This window comes from Annulohypoxylon truncatum (assembly GCF_022578515.1).
Source record: "Annulohypoxylon truncatum strain CBS 140777 unplaced genomic scaffold F4807scaffold_38, whole genome shotgun sequence".
In the NCBI taxonomy this organism is placed as follows: Eukaryota; Fungi; Ascomycota; class Sordariomycetes; order Xylariales; family Hypoxylaceae; genus Annulohypoxylon; species Annulohypoxylon truncatum.
In genome coordinates, this window is record NW_025953824.1 from 176945 (window position 1) to 192720 (window position 15776).

The 15776-nt window shown below is 49.2% G+C and overlaps 4 protein-coding genes across 4 annotated transcripts; 2 read left to right on the forward strand and 2 right to left on the reverse strand.

Moving 5' to 3' along the window:
- F4807DRAFT_470539 (uncharacterized protein) lies at positions 1 to 2074 on the forward strand (the record flags this gene model as incomplete). The annotated part of the gene is made up of 4 exons (XM_048002828.1): positions 1 to 406; positions 460 to 739; positions 796 to 1325; positions 1386 to 2074. The coding sequence occupies 4 exons, from the start codon at positions 1 to 3 to the stop codon at positions 2072 to 2074; spliced, it is 1905 nt and encodes a 634-aa protein (XP_047850464.1).
- Positions 2075 to 6181: 4107 nt separating this feature from the next.
- Positions 6182 to 8380, reverse strand: F4807DRAFT_247659 (family A G protein-coupled receptor-like protein). Its single transcript, XM_047994358.1, has 3 exons — positions 7463 to 8380; positions 7143 to 7409; positions 6182 to 7089 (listed from the first exon to the last, which is right to left on the reverse strand). Exons 1-3 carry the CDS (start codon positions 7723 to 7725, stop codon positions 6279 to 6281), a joined length of 1341 nt encoding a protein of 446 aa, XP_047850465.1. The 5' UTR covers positions 7726 to 8380; the 3' UTR covers positions 6182 to 6278.
- Positions 8381 to 11625: 3245 nt separating this feature from the next.
- Positions 11626 to 13807, forward strand: F4807DRAFT_247746 (uncharacterized protein). The gene has a single exon (XM_047994359.1). The coding sequence runs from the start codon at positions 12224 to 12226 to the stop codon at positions 13622 to 13624; it is 1401 nt and encodes a 466-aa protein (XP_047850466.1). The 5' UTR covers positions 11626 to 12223; the 3' UTR covers positions 13625 to 13807.
- Positions 13808 to 13923: 116 nt separating this feature from the next.
- On the reverse strand, positions 13924 to 15541 carry F4807DRAFT_441077 (rRNA 2'-O-methyltransferase fibrillarin). Its single transcript, XM_047999351.1, has 4 exons — positions 15236 to 15541; positions 15040 to 15176; positions 14318 to 14978; positions 13924 to 14264 (listed from the first exon to the last, which is right to left on the reverse strand). Exons 1-4 carry the CDS (start codon positions 15366 to 15368, stop codon positions 14209 to 14211), a joined length of 987 nt encoding a protein of 328 aa, XP_047850467.1. The 5' UTR covers positions 15369 to 15541; the 3' UTR covers positions 13924 to 14208.
- Between the last annotated feature and the right edge of the window lie 235 nt (positions 15542 to 15776).

A 15776-nucleotide genomic window follows, 5' to 3' on the forward strand; every position in this document is an offset into this window, starting at 1 on the left:
ATGTTCGACGTCCTTTGGACCGACCCCAATCGGGAACTTATGGGCGAGCGAATCATAAGAAAAGAGCAAGAAGCGAGGCTAAAGGAGAGGGATAAGAAGCAGAAGACAGAGAACAGTCGCCGATCTATTTCAACGGAGGGTTCAAATTCTAGTGATCGTGGTTTTGGGATCTTTACAGTTAGGAGCCGAAGGAAAACCCCGACACCGTCTAAAGCAAAGGATACAACTACGTCCCCTGCGCGTCTGGCCTCTAACACCAACAAGGTCAATCGAACGTCGGCATACTGTGCTAGGTCTCTATTACACCACCACGACGGGTCACAAGCTACAGTAAAGACCGGCGAGAAGGGTCACCATCCTGTCCAGTTCCCAGAAGTGGCTGATACCTCAAGCATATCATCTCCAGGTACGAAATTATCCTGGTTATAAACAATATATGCTAATTCTTGACGATACCAGATTCCACATCGTCAAAATGGACACATCGATCGGCTGCTAGTAACAGCACTGGGGCCGATGCCCCTATAGACGTTACGGAGACCACTCTAAAACCAGAATATCTAATTCAAACTCTAGGACCGTCGTCCTTTGTCACTAGAACTACCGAAGTCACCTTCTCACCTCGTGATCCGGAAACAGACCTTGACCAATTAGTTTCCGAAGTACACATCTCCGCTGATCGGTCCAAAGCCTCAACGCCCCCTTTAATGGACCATATGCCACGCCTACCAGAAAGAGTGTAAGACTTTGAACTTCGTGAAAAGCGGTTATAACTCATCCTAATGCTTTTTCTAGAAATCCCTTGGCATTTGATGACCCTGGTTCGACAGCGTCTTCCTCTCAATCACCTCGAACTCCACCCCCCGTTGAGCTTCGGAATAACGCCGCTATCTATACTCCAGGCTGGAACAGCAATGATAGATTAGTCAACCCGGACGCCTGGAAGCCTCCTCACGAATGGGACTGTTCCCCGACTAAGGAAAATGCGACCATGTCAGATGAAGAAAGGTTGCAATCCTCACCGGTGGGCGACGATTCAGACCAATGCATGTCTCCCAGTCTTGCAGCATTACAGCGCGAAGTCCGAATGATGGCTGCGGCTAGTCCAGAGCTTATGCTCGCCAACATCAAGTCAAGTATGGGCCATTCGTCAGACGCAACAGTTTACAAAGAGCTTGAGATGTCCAAGAAGAGATGGATGTTTTCTGCCCTACAAAAGGAAGGCTATATCCCCTTTTCGGAGCCCGCAGATAGTCGCCCAGTGAGCCCGGATTCGTCAAAATCTTCCAGATATCCTAGAATCCTCGCGCTATACGAAACTCAGGGTCTGTCCCTCTATGAATATCGACTATAGAATATTTGAGCTAATTGGCAATGTAAACTAGCATCTACGTCGTTCCTCGCAGCTCTACACCCACAAGCTTCGATCTCTCACCTTTCGCCAAAGCCAATATCTCCGAACCTATTTCCCAACGTCCAACCAATACTTGTGCCAGCAATCTCGGCATGCTCAGGGTCTCGACCGCTTGCGCCGCAACTGTACTCGACCGTAACATGTTTGCATATGCCGGCATTATTTCCTTCCAGCGAGATCCCACCGATGCTTCGCCATATTTACCGCTGTCTAGCAACCGGCGGTGCCCTGCACTTAACACTAATTGATCCTCAACCGGTCTCATCTTCGATGGGACCAAAATTACGACAATGGTTATTTGAGAAACTCTTGATACAGCTAGAAAAGCGATGTCGCACGACGTACCCAAGCGGCACATTTCCGGCCTGGTTGGCAGTCGCAAAACTCCGCGGGTTCGGGAGCACTATCACGACGGTGTCCGTGCGGGCTGTACATGAGTGTGCTTCTTCGATAGAAGACACGAAGAAGACAACAGCTGTAGAGAGCGAACTTCGATGCCTCATTGCGAGAATGCTGTGGCAAGAGATCTGGGGGAAATTTGTTCACGCAGATCGGTGGTGGTGGGAAGAGGAGGACATAGTTCAGGAATGCATTGAAAGGGGGACTTACTGGCAGTATTCACACATCGTCGCAGTCAAAAACAAGAGGCAGGCATCCTAAACTGTCTGGTGCTTTCTTGACGAAGATTTCGAGTCGATGCGGAGTAAGGAGTCTGAAGCATTTTCGTTTGGGAGGAATGGTTCATTTATAAGACGAAAAAAGCGTCAACTTGCATCAGCTCATGCCACAGGAGTTCTGGAACAAATCATTATATTCGCTAACGATGTTTCGTTCTATACCCCGCCGAATTCACCGGACGTTTTAGAGTATTTCTTAGGCAAAATCGCTACACTCCCTGGCACGACTCGGACTGCTCCCTCTCTTGCTCTTGTTGAAGCCTATTAGCTCGTTGGAAGATACCCGAATACAAGTCCTACCTACATCGACTTGACAACCATTTAATAATTATTCTAGCTATGCCATTTCGATTTCAGCAGACATGTGAGCGAGAAAAGCGGTTCATATTCATGCAGCAAATAACCAACCATACCTATATTTTATGCCAATTCTGGTAGTGGGTTGCATGACCAGACCCTTTTATTGGGACTAGGCGTCGGCGTCGTACGTATATCTAGCTTATTCCAATAGCTTATCTAGTAACTGCCGTCATGACCTCGTATCGTGGAAGTAGGGGGTAAATACAACGATATTATGTGAAAGATAGCAAACATGGGTATGTGCATCCTAGTCGCCGCCCCTACGTTTGAAGGATATGCACTCGCCCACCGAACTACGAGCCAGCCACCGAGGTTTGGGGACTGGGGGCTCGACTGAGATCTCGAGATCCGATGGTCGAGACTTTCCTGAGTTGCAAGGCCGATACTATGAGGCTATCCCGTCAGTACGGTTGTAACAGGCTTCTCTAGACTGCAGTCGTCTCCGGGGCTATATGAGAAGTTTGGCTGATCGTCATATATATGTAGGGACCGTCGTACGCGTTTTTTCATGTGTACCTGCATATCGAGGTCCTAGGGACAATGCACGGCGGATCTTTAATGGAGGCTTACGACTGCGGTTCGACGCAGATCGGCTCATTTTGTCCTCCGCCATCGCGAGGAGCTATTGCGTCTAACGATCTTAGCCAATGCTACGTCCCCGGAAAAAGATCTATGCTGGTTAGGTATAAAGCTTAACTGATACGATTAGCTGCCTATCCTGATGAAGCCACGGACCAAGCAATTAGTAATTCGGGCTCTGATGCTTAATTCTTTACCAAGCCCCTGAGTAGGTGGCCGTTGCGGCGTTTGCCGCGACCGCCTCCAATTACCCAAATCATAGTACCGAGCGAGGAGTCGTCGGGCTTCGTTAGTTCAAACAAATTTCCGTCTGCCTTTTTAGAGCCCGGCCCGCGTATTAGCTTCCGACGGAAAAGCGTTGCGCTTGCGTTGTTTGCTTTTTTTTCCCCAACGCTTTCACATGCCGTAATGGGTGCACAACATGCCATGTATGTACATATGTACATAGGTAGGCATGTACAACAAATCGAAATATCGACCGCATATCCGACCTATCATCTTACATAAAGACTGACTAGAGGCGAGAAGCGAGACACGGGGATCTTCAGAGACAGTATCCAGTCTCGTTACCGCACAGACAAACGCCATGGCGCGAGAAAAAAAGCTTTGGGCGCGCGCACCCCCCGGAGTCATAGCCTTATAAGGCGATTGATAGTCGTCATTCGGAAGTTCAGGGGAACTTGGAGCAGTTGGAGGTAGGTACCTACATAAGCTTTTATTTTTTCCTTTTGGTGGTTGTCATGTCTCTCCTTGCCGTTATTGCACAATTTCAATTACCGTTGGCCGCGCTAGCTGCGCCGCAGGAGGAGACGGGGAATGCTGGAATGGCGCACCAACGTTCTCGAAGCCGTTGCCGAACGTTGGCTGCCGTTGTCTCGGAAAAGCTTCTTTTAATCTTGGAAAAGTCTTAACTCTCTTAGTAGTGTAGGTAGGTAGGTAGTTGTTCTGCTGCTCTCTTTACCTTGGCAGCTTGGATATCAACGCATTATTAATCAGAATAAGGCTAGAACGCGACGACGATCCACGATATGATCCCACGGGTCCTTGGTGATCGACTTCGGGGGGGGGCCCTTGTTGATAATTACCGGCACATGCGAAGCAAAATCAAGCAGACATGCCGACGCGCAGGCAAGCAGGCAAGTAGGGCATGCAGACAGGCAGATAAACCATCACCGTGCCTTCGCAATTCAGGTTCCTACTGTACACTACGTACAAAGCGGCGAATAAAAAGTATCTTGGTTCGGCAAGCTTTGCCATTCGTTCCCCGGTTTCTCCTTATGCGGACGTGCCAAGGTCGAGGGCTTGCGAGATGGGGGACCGAGCAACCCCTCCGATCATTCCTCCATACGGGGGAAATAAAAACGGGCAGGGATTTTGCAGCAGTGCAGTAATTTTCTTCGTGAGACCCGAGGCCATGGTCCCAAGAGCTGCAACGCGGCGGCGCAAGCCATTATTTCTCCTCCCAACGCCACGGGGTAATTTTCCTATTGCTTTTTTCGGAAGACCTTCTCCCCTTTTTTGGACCTGTCTTATTATGTGATAATTATGTACTAATTTCGCCATTTTTGCTGACGAGCATAGACCTATATGTATATCTGACGTGATTGAAGATTTTTACGAACGAAACCACACAGATCTATGTAAACCCCTAACAGCTCAGCCACTTCCCGTCATTAGTGTCATTAGTGGTCTTAGATCAGGAACGAAGCAAGGCTGTTCTCCAATGACATTCGAACGCTTCAAGGTTAGGGGCTACTTGCCCTCTTCCCCGGTACTTAGTCCCCCGGCAAAAAGACGCTTACCTATTCAAGCCAGATAACCCAAATCCACGGCGTATGATTGGTTGCCACCCCCAGGACCATGAAACTAGAAAGAGGTAGGTCCAGACCTAACAGAATTCTACGAGCCCATACATAAACGCAGGTAGTATTGAATGTCGTCCTCGTAATGGAGGGCGGCGGATGTAACTACCGTTGGATTCGAAACTCCCTAGACGCGTTCTCTAAGGGACTTTATATCCCGCTAGTTTTATACCAGAAACTAGGTAAGCTTGCGAGCAGCGGCATTAGACTTAACTTGGTGTAGTGACTTGGTGTAGTGGAAAGACGGCAGCAATTTAAATAATACCAAACGTCAATAGTTGGATGCTGCTAATCTACCTCATCTTAACCCCGTATTGTACCTAGATACGCCACAAAACGAGTTAACACTTGGACGCTATAATGGATCAGCCTTATGAACGCTACTGTGGTAAAGTCCAACCTTGGCCCACCTCTCTCTACTATATCATAGCTTCCCATATTGCCATTTCTCAGGGTCAACATGCTTCCCTGGAACTGTCAACCAAAACATCATGAATGCTGGAAAGAAAACTCGCGTGGTGATCCGCATCCTACTGCAACGTAAAAGACCAGCCTCATTCAACTTCGTGCCCGACCTAACCGAACTTCGAGCGCAATAAATTTTTCCTTAGCCTTACCGGATGCATAATAGCGAAATACGTACTATGTAAGACCTAGGGGAAGCAAGCTACCCCAAATCTCAACTTCCCCCAAAGAAACATAAGTATGGCATACGTAATGAATAATGCGCTAGGCAAACTGAGGATAGTAAAAATGCACTCCAGATCACAGCGCTATGGTTGACCCCAGATTGTCTTTCGCCTTAGCGAACTTCCCCTTTTTACTGCACCTTCTGCTCCTATGTACTTGCATCAAGTAAGGAGTTGGGCAATATGGCGGATGCAAAGCCCGAATTCTCATTTTCCTCCCGAATCATTACGGCCCGCCTCGGCTGCAAAAGCGTTGGAACGGTAATGATATCCGAATGGCTACCAGACTAGCGGGATTTCACATGTACGTATTATATGTATGTGACTCGGTTCTCAAATGGGAAATGTTAGATTGGCCTCTCCGCGTTTCGGATAGTTAGCGGTGTCGAGGGGCAGGGTAGGGCCGACTAATCTGAGCAATCCCTTCGCTTTGCAATAACTGTATAGTATCTTGGCCTGTTTGGCCAAGCAGACAAACAACGAAACACGAGGACATCGAATCATTGAGATGCACGAGATAGATATTCTTCAATAAATATATCATTCGGTACACCAACCGACCAATCCAATTCGGTGATGACTGGGTATATGGCTAGTAAGATTTTAATACAACCGAAAGCTGCCTTTCAAATATGCCCAAGAAGTAGAATAAACAAGAATACACTTCGTAATACAACCTGTAATGCGCTCATAGCGTCTATCCCTTGGAATCATGGGCCGAATTAGACGTCCTGCCACTGTTGGCTAGCTCGGTCATGCTTTCGCTTTCGAGGTCTCGTCGTGGACTCCGACTCGGAAGCCTGAAGGCGAAATTATGCTTATCGTGGAACTCGCTCGGGTAACGATTCGGCTCGGGACGTTGACCGTTGATCCGATTCATAACATCGGCGAACGTAATCTTCACCGCCTCCCAACTGGTCGCTACGTAGATAAACATATTCCAGAAGCCCTGGAGCGGTAACACGATCGCACTCATGATCTCTAGGGACGCTTCTGTTTTATTCGTGTTGACAAGACTGTACACCCGATTGGCCGAAGACGGAATCCAGGTGACAAGGAGCGCCGTGAAAAAAAGGAGGGCACACTTGCTATAGGACCACGCGGCGTTATTGGCCTCGAAATTTGCCCTTCGCTTTTGAGACTTTGCCTGTGCCCGAGCAGTTGATGGAGTCGGTGGTATGTTACTCGTGGCAGGGCGTGTACCGCCGCCCCCTTGCTGTGACTGGTTGCCCTTTTTGTTATCAGACGAGATCATTACTGAGTACGCTGGCCTGGGTCTCTCAGTGAACCGACCGAGCGGAGCAAGGTCGATCCCATTTGTGCTGTCTTGGGCGGATTCGCTGGTGACGGTCACCTCGGTCGTCTTGACTGAGTAAGGGTCGTCCATGGTTATCGCCTCAGGGTCGTGAGCACTACTGCTGGCTCCGAATTGACGTAGTTGTTTCCGCTTCCTGTATATCTCTCCGCCTGTTCTGATATAGATGAACATAGTGAGTAAGATAACGACCCTACGTTAGGTTAGCATCATACGACTCAAGAGGCCTCGGTCCTGTGCTCTTACCAAACCGGCCCGTAGAAAGTAGCAATTCGAAAGATGTCGTAGTCAGAGCTGACCCAGCACCATAAAGTAGCGTTACCATACATCCTCCCAGACCTTTCACTCTTCACGAAGACATAAGCGAGCGCGGGTATGAATGGAATACCATAACATAGCAAGAGATAGTAAATTTCCATCTTCCGGAGCCTGGCGGCGTCAAACTTGTGGTAGAAAGTCAGGTATACATTGAACGCCATTGCCAGAGTCCATAGAGCATCTGCAGGTAGGAACCTTCATTGGGTGAGTAAAAGAGACGACGTTTTGACACAAGAGGTGGTGCTTACATCTGAATGAGGAATGCCTGAAATTGACATCCAAATGAGTCGACTTCTAACACATATCTCCTCGATAACAGCGACCCCACGTTTGTCATCAGGTTACCGAAGGAGGCGTAGAAGACTAGTCGGTTGATCGGCTTGTGAAATGCCTTCGAAAAAGTAAAAGTGAGGATGACGAAAAGGCATCCCAACATCGAGAACACGGAGCCAACTCGCTCAATGACGCTGATGGCGTTGAGCACTTCATCTGACAGATCGCTGCCCGCCATCTCTCACAATACCTAAGGAGTTCGGTACTTCAAAATCGAAAGGAGGTAGGGTATATTATCAGGATAATGAATGAATTGGCTAGTCGACAGGTACCGTAGCTTAATTTTAGCTCTCGATCAAAACCACTCGGATGGGTCCGCATATGTAGGTTTTGGTAATGTTATCGAATAATAGTCAGTCGAGTGACGAAAAGCGGATGGTTAGCCCGAACGGTGTTCGAGTCATTCGTTAATCGAGATAGTTGACATCATCCACGTAGACGGTATTGCCGCAAAACACAAAGTCCCTGAATATCGAAGAAGATAAGTGAGCCAGCTCGTCGAATAATTCATCGGCCACTACCAAGCTTTCAAGGGTCCACTTGTGCTGCGCGACATCAACGGCCAAGTCCTAGGAGAAGTTGAATCTTATAAATGAATCATTTACTCACACATACGGGCTCGTAATGCGCTTTGTTTCCCGGGGGGAGGATACTAGATATGCAGTTCCTAGCTACTAGTCAGGATGTCAACGAGTAGAGGAGCCCTGCATGTTCACCCATGTCAGGGTCCTGGCGCTCGACTCGAGCTGACTAGAATGGAAAAGGTACCAGTCTGTGAAAGGGTGACTGGAGTATGGAGGCCAATCAAATACCAATATGCGGAGTGAGAATAGTTTTGTGCCAGCACGGACATGATGAACAGGGATGGGAGGCCGCTAGAGAAACATCCATATGTGCAAGCATGTCATGTAAGAAGCCAGGGGGCGTATGCTTTGGCCTGTACCTAAGTATCGTGTAGGGTCATCGAGAGACGACATGCCATCTTGCCCATCTAGACTCTCTGCTCACTGTTGATCTGTCGACCTGGGACGACCAGACCTGTGGACCCTGTACCACACAGTATCCATGGATGTGGGCATAGGCTTAAAGTCATTAGTTTGAGCTTGACCCGAACTTGGCTCCAGCGTCGGGGTAAGTACCTAACCCCAGAGCATGTGGGATAATGGCCGAAACGCATCAAAGCCCTTAGTCTCTTTAGCCTCTTGAGACCACCTCCAAAGAGTGTTACCCCAGCTTGGCAGACATGGTAAATACGTCAAGTGACGGAGGTACGTAGTAAAGGAATCGATGAAGCTATTGTTGATAATTGCCTCTCGTCATCCGTCATCGACCACGGCTCACTAGAGTCAGATTACAATAACAATACTACTAAGTTCCATGTTGCTAGGTATGATGGCTGAATAGGTAATGATCCGGCGGTGGTAGGCGTAGCCAGGCAAGCCACATCGCTATATGGCTGCACCGATGCAGAAATTTGAACAATTGCTGAATAGGTCGGTCTGCTATTGGCAGCTGATGGTAGGTTATCCTTGGACGTGTAACCCAATCAAGACATATGACTGGCGAAACACTGAACGGGCAAATGCGTTTCAAACATTCTTTCCGTCACGAACCCTTTCTCATTTAGACAGTTATGTCGCGATCGCTGTGACAATGCAGAGAAGCCGCAGTGGTAACAGATTGTAAAGCCCTCCATTGGAGTAGTGAGAGGGTGATGAGTGGTATGGTGAGATAAATGTTGTGGAGTAATGAAGAGTGCTGACGCGAATATGTAATAAGGTGAGATGAAAAAGCTAAGAATGTGGTAAGAAAAGGCTTTAGTTAGCGACGCTAATACGCTAAGCATATTGATGTAAGCTGCAAATGTCAATATGATCCATTAGATGCATGTGGATTCATTTCATCGATCCTTCCTCCTAACTCCCTTATAACTTCCTTCTGAGGTCTGTTCCCAAAATACATAATTATTAAGTAATGCGGCACGTGCATCTGAGAAAGGGAATATTCTTTTACTTTTTGACACTAAAATGTCGTGAAGCTTCATCAGCATTAAAGATCTGTGCCAATCCCGTCAACCACGTTGTCGAAATCCCGACTTCTCCATGTGGCGTTCGCACGTCTTCCTATACCCTGCGCTGCCACTTACATACATACCGTTAGTAGGTACCTTGTACCTCTTGCCTCTTATCTCCGTCCTATCCCACGGTCACGCAAACACAACAAACCAAACTCATTCAGCTTCCTCCGTCACGTTAAGCTTCGAAGTTATATAGTCTTCACACCACAACTCACCAATTTAGAGTATTTCAGATCAGATCAGATCAAGCTTATTAAATGATCTACCAAATTCACTTCCCTCCACGGCTCAACTTACTCAGCACTCCATCATTGAAAGGAGGGAGACGTTACACCGCTTCGCAGCTATCTAATTGTCTGCTTCAAGCCCGTCAGCTTACATACCTCCCGGAGCTACCGTCTTTCTAACGATGGCTTCTCCGTCTTTTCTCTGCGAGCCACCGAGCTTCGTCTGGCTGGCTGTGTCTCGATAGGCGCTGAAATCGATGCCCTAACTAATCGTCGGTCACCGGTCACGGGTGTTTATCGGACAGATAAGTCTTGGCTGGCTACTTGAGTTTTGATAATGGCCATTATGCTCAAGCTCAATCAACCATTCCGAGGTCATTCCATAATAATGACACCCACCTAATCTCCTGCGAGCAACTGTTTCCAACGGGCGCAGCCAACCGGAGCATCAGCAAATGGCCGGCAATTACCCTTACAATGCATTACCGAACTGTCGTGGAACAATTTCTCCTGTCTCATGCACCATGCCATCGCAACGCTGCTGGATTAGCGCTCAAATTTTTTAAATTGCAAAACCAGATATTTGAATGTAGGTAGATTTATCGACTGATGTTGGTTACCTAGGTGTACATACCTAGGTAGGTATTGACAGGATTGGGGTTGCGTTTGGTCTACGGATTTCCCTGATCCAACACCGCTTCACCGTTCCGAGATCTTCCAAGATCTCCAGAAGAAAAGCAACATTCGGGGGAATAAATCATGCTTGCCTCATTTTCTGGACTCCGATGCTCAGAAACCCTGTACAGGAAATCATCTAAGGAACCATTTCTGAAGAGAAAGTTCCTGCTAACCCCTTACCGAGCATAACGCGCATCATTGTTCATTGCTACCTTACGCAGTAGCTTTGGTTTGGTTCCGAAACCAATGCTCCAATGGCTCTAATGGCCCCTCTTTTGGGGTCAGAGTCTGACGTGGGATCCGGGGAAGTAATCGAATGTTTTCGACGACCCAATTGCCTGCTGAGCAGGTATCTTTCAACTTCTCCAATGTCAAAGCGTACCTGGCTGGAGGTCTTTGCTCCCTATACCAAAACAGTATAAGGGCCGTATCGAGCACCGCAAATTTATCCCAAAGTCCCTACCCCCTACGCAAAGTCCCAACGACTGAAGTTTTATAGGAAGGTAAGGAAGCAACGGCAACGATATCCTACGTCGAAGTCGTGGAGAGAAGCAAGTTAATCACATTTTCGGGATCTTCCAGAGCCTCATGCCCTTCTAGAATCCACTTCGAATACCACGACAGTTAGATGAATCCTTCGTGTCTAGACCAATGTAACGCCAACCAACGACAATGGAATGGTTAAGCCTTACTCAAAATGGTATTTTCGTCTTAGCTAATATGTTCACAGGGGCAGATACCTACGGAGATTTCCTTCAAACACTCAATAGCGTGATGAAGATTGATAACTACAAGATGACCATGTCAAGAGCCATCATATTTAGGCATCTACATAGGCAAACTGTTTCGAGTAAATTTTTTTTCGTACTTTAGCTAGGTAGGAAGATGAAATCGAAGAAGTGAATAGGTAAATCACGAATATCAAATCCATTCATGCTCCTTGAAGTAGGCAATCGACGTGTTATATCAAAGCAATCGTTCCAACCCTAACTAAACAGAATATACCGACTATCTCAATGTTTCCTTCCGGAGCTAGGAAGATACTCCAATTCTTTCACCGACTTTATATTTATCAAGGTTGAAACTGGGTCTCACGAGAGATCATCGCGGAAGTTCACAAAGACCCACGGCTTTTAGAACCTGACACTTGTGTCAGCTGCTATTCGCGTGTTCAACTAAGATTCTTCCGTCCTTCACATCGATCATTGTCTCCTTCGTAGACTCTGAGAACAGTTGCATGATTGCCGACGAGTTCTCCCCGACTGCCTAGGGTTTCTTTGTAGAAAACCTTCAATAAGACGACCCAAATATCCTCGCCATAGAAACCTTCTAGATCCCGCCATCGCCACGAGATCAGACTCCGATGGGTAGTCTCCGTAGCCCACGGGAAAGCTCGTCACTTTATCTACGAGGAGTTCTTCCTTTGTTTTCTAGAACGTCCGGAGAAGTCTCATAACGCCAAAGTATTCATGGCAACCCCTTTCAGTTGCCAGAGTTAGCGAAGGTTTAAGATGGAGGAGTCTTCCTTCAACAGGTTCCAGGCTTCCTTCGGTCGACTGAAGCCCTAAGGTATCGATATATCTGTCCCAGTGCTTCCTTGGTGACACCTAGGAGTTTAGACATTAGTAAAGCTCAAACTAGTAGTTAAGCTGTGCGGAGAGTTTGCGGCCCTGGTAGAAGAATCATTGCACGTAATGTCGAGGAAGAGGAACAGAACTCGGCGCCCGAACGCTCATGCCAATAATCGAAGGGGACCGCGAACTGTAGGTTTCGATGGCGACCACCTCATGCAGGTCGACCCGCCCCTGACGAAAAACCGTAACCCGGCTAACAGGAGAGGAGGCAATAACAAATCTTTCCCAGCTCGCGGTCGAGGAGCACAGCCATACCACAATGGCAACAACCACGCCCCTGGCCCCCGTGGCGGTCAAGGGCAAAGGCATCACAACAACAACGCTTCCAACTCGAATCCGAATAAACGCAAGCACCGCAATAACAACCACAGCAACACCCCCAATACGCCCTCCGACTTATGCTCCGACATCGATATGCACCTCGGCACGCCGCCGCCGCCGCTCCCTTTCACCACATCGCCCTTCTCAGCCTCCTCGCCGCCATTCTCGCTAACTCATCACGCCAACTCCAACTCCAACACCCATTTCAACGGCGGAGGTGGAAGCGGTGGAACGAACAAACGGTTCTGCACAGAATGCAGTGCGGTGCGGCGCGCGAACCTGCGCTTCCGTAACTGGGCGGCGCGGGCTATCCGCGCGTGCGGCGAGCGCTTCCGCGAGTGGGCCGACGACGCGGGCGTCGGCTTCGAGAGCGCGGATGAGATGGACTGGCAGCCTGAGCCTGTTATTCGGGTTTTGTTCGTGCGGCCTCCTAGTCCTACTCCCGCTTCCGCTGCCGCTTCTTATCCCTTTGCACAGCCTTACGCTCAACCTTATACTGGGCAGCGTAAGCCTAGTTTCGGGACGCAGGCGCAAGGGCTGGAGGCGGAGCAGTATTTGGAACATCTGCGGCAGCAGAACGGGGTGAACGTATGGGAAGGAGGTGTAGGAAGTGTAAACAATGACCCCAAACCCGGGCCCTGGCCCTGGCCGCCGTTCAACTGGTACGAGAACCCCGCCGTGCCGACCTGGTCCGCGCGCGTGCCCTCGACGGGGCTCCCGGGCGTACCTACGACGATGGAAGACGTGCCGCTGCCCGACTGCAGCACCTTCCACACCAACCCTAACACCAATGCCCACATCAACAACATCTACGCCAAAACTAACGCGTACACCAACAACGCCAGCAGCATACCGGATCCAATGCCCGTCTCAGGCTTCGGCCTGCTCGGCGCAGGGTGCGCCGGCTGCGCGGCCGAGGAGCAGGAGTCGAGGTTAGGCTGCGCGTGGAGCGCCGCGGGTGAGCAGCCGTCCATCCCGGCGCGGGCGCCGCCGCAAGCGCCCGCCGTGACGAGCACGTGCGGGCCGGCGAGGGTTGGGGTCGGGGTCGGGGTGCCTTCCGCTCGGCCCCTAGGCGCGAACTTTGCTACGTACCGGAGTACCAGTCGGAAGACTTCGAGGGATTCGGATGGTCCTTATTGAGTAAGGGCTCCTGGGTAGCTAGCGGGGAGACGGGTAGATGTAGATGAAGGATTGTTGTGGGCGGGGGGAGGGGGATTTTGGGAAGATGAGTGTTCGCGTTTTGCCTCGAGATGCCACGGGTTGGAGGTTCAAGGTATGGGTGCTTGCTGTTAACCGGTCAAGTATGCATCATTTGCTCAATAGGAGAGGCTCACGCGGTATGTAGGAAGCAAACTGCTATTTCGCCCTTGGCTAAATTCAAGACTGGCAGGTTAGCACGATTCGAGGCAAATGAGTCTAGTAACTAGACCTTCCAAGATACTACGATGTGAACGAAATGCCATTAGCCATAAAGAATATTTTCTGTATCAGATAAAAATAGACAAACATGCAGAGCAGACCAAATTGCCTATGTGGTATTGACCAGATACTTGTCCCTAACGGAACTATACACAATCGAATTAGCAAGAAACCCACCCCCATAACGCCTAGTCGCCGTTGCCTGATGGGAATAACTCCTTCCCGTGAACCATGCGGATCGTGATCGTCATACCAAGACTCTCCTAACACAAGACAGGTTGCCTTCTAATCTGCAATGTGTTTGTTTACTTCGCCTCTTGGTACTGACCAATCACGATACAATGGTCTCGTTCGTAGGGTTCTGGAAGTATTTGTTAGTATCTAGTAGTTTAAAGAGGATATGCGATGTCATACCTAGTGTCAATTGCTCCTGGGGCTTAATACGCTCTGCTCTCAGCTTCTGGACTTCCTGCGCGAAGACTGCTTCCGGAGCAGCTGTGCTGTCAATGCAGTTTGCCTTAATAGAGATAACCACACCACCGCCAACTTTCAGGAACATGTGAGCGTTCAGGGCAACGATACGGGCTTGATCGGGCTGGGCGACGTCGGCAAAGATGCAGTCGACCATTGGTACAAGCATGCGGTACTTCATAGGATACCGAGCATCCTCGACAATAGGAATAACGTTCGTTCGGTTTTGAGCCATGTTAACCAAGTCTCGGCCAGATCGGTGGGAGAACTCGACGGCGTAGACGTTCCCGGTAGGACCAACGATGTCGGCAACATGAGAAACTGATGTTCCAGAAGCGGCACCCAAGTATAGAACCTTGGAGCCGGGCTTCATGTAAATGTTGTCAATACCTCCGATGATACCAGCCGCCAACTTGCTTCGGAAAGGATTCCAAATTCGGTATTCGACCTTGGTGGTGATAGGGGCACCATCCTCTCCTTTGGTAACAGTATCAGTGGAGACTCGCTTCTCGCCATAGACTTCGATACCAGGAGCGATGCTTCGGGTGAGCAAGTGATCTTCCTTGCCCCGCGAGACGAACACGCCCTCGTGACGGTGGGGTTCCTTAAGTAGGCCAATTAGCGAAATGTGAAAGAGAAAAGAGACGAACCGGTGCTTCACTTACGACAACGACCTTCGCACCGCCCTTTGCGCCGCCCCTTGCACCTCCCCGTCCACCACCTCGAGGAGCTCCACGTCCTCGGCCACCGGGACCACCACGGCCCCGATCACTAAAGCCACCTCGTCCGCCTCGTGCACCGCCTACAGATCAGATTAACACTCTGAATTATATATAGACAAGTTTTCTAGGTTGGACTCACCTCGAGGACCTCCGCGACCACCTCCTCGTCCACCGAAACCACCTCGTCCACCGAAACCACCTCGATCACCAAAGCCACCTCGGCCACCACCACCACGGCCACCGCCTCTACCTCCTCTCGGTGTGATTCCCATATTTGAATAGAATTGTTGTATGAGAATGAACTGGATAGGATCTGCGACGAGTTTTTATCGCGTCTATTGTCGCGTTCAGTATTTGGCGAGCGACAATTGGAAGAAATTTTCAAGTCAAGCGTTAAAGCTTTGGTAACAAAAATTTCCTTCCTCAAAGCTTCAGAAGAAAAAATTTTGGAGCTACCTTCTTCGTTATCCACTTGGAGTGCTTGGAGAAAGTAGCATGGCCCGAGCTCCCAAGGGCCGAAGATTCACCGTAAAAAAAAGTTCACGGAAAGCCATTATCGATAAGAAGGAACGTTTTAGCCAAGTGGGTCCTTTCTTTTCTGCTAAGACCCAGTACGTACCACACACAGGGTCGGTAAGCGAGGCCACAAGAACATTTTCCACAATTTGAACTTTCCCGAA

Coding starts and splice junctions, on each gene's coding strand:
- F4807DRAFT_247659 (XM_047994358.1), bottom strand. CDS start 7,725: ATGGCGGGCAGCGATCTGTCAGATGAAGTGCTCAACGCCATCAGCGTC. Junction 7,410..7,462: donor CAGGCATTCCTCATTCAGAT/GTAAGCACCACC, acceptor CACCCAATGAAG/GTTCCTACCTGCAGATGCTC. Junction 7,090..7,142: donor ACTTTCTACGGGCCGGTTTG/GTAAGAGCACAG, acceptor AACCTAACGTAG/GGTCGTTATCTTACTCACTA.
- F4807DRAFT_247746 (XM_047994359.1), top strand. CDS start 12,224: ATGTCGAGGAAGAGGAACAGAACTCGGCGCCCGAACGCTCATGCCAAT.
- F4807DRAFT_441077 (XM_047999351.1), bottom strand. CDS start 15,368: ATGGGAATCACACCGAGAGGAGGTAGAGGCGGTGGCCGTGGTGGTGGT. Junction 15,177..15,235: donor TGGTCGCGGAGGTCCTCGAG/GTGAGTCCAACC, acceptor TCTGATCTGTAG/GCGGTGCACGAGGCGGACGA. Junction 14,979..15,039: donor GCGGTGCGAAGGTCGTTGTC/GTAAGTGAAGCA, acceptor GGCCTACTTAAG/GAACCCCACCGTCACGAGGG.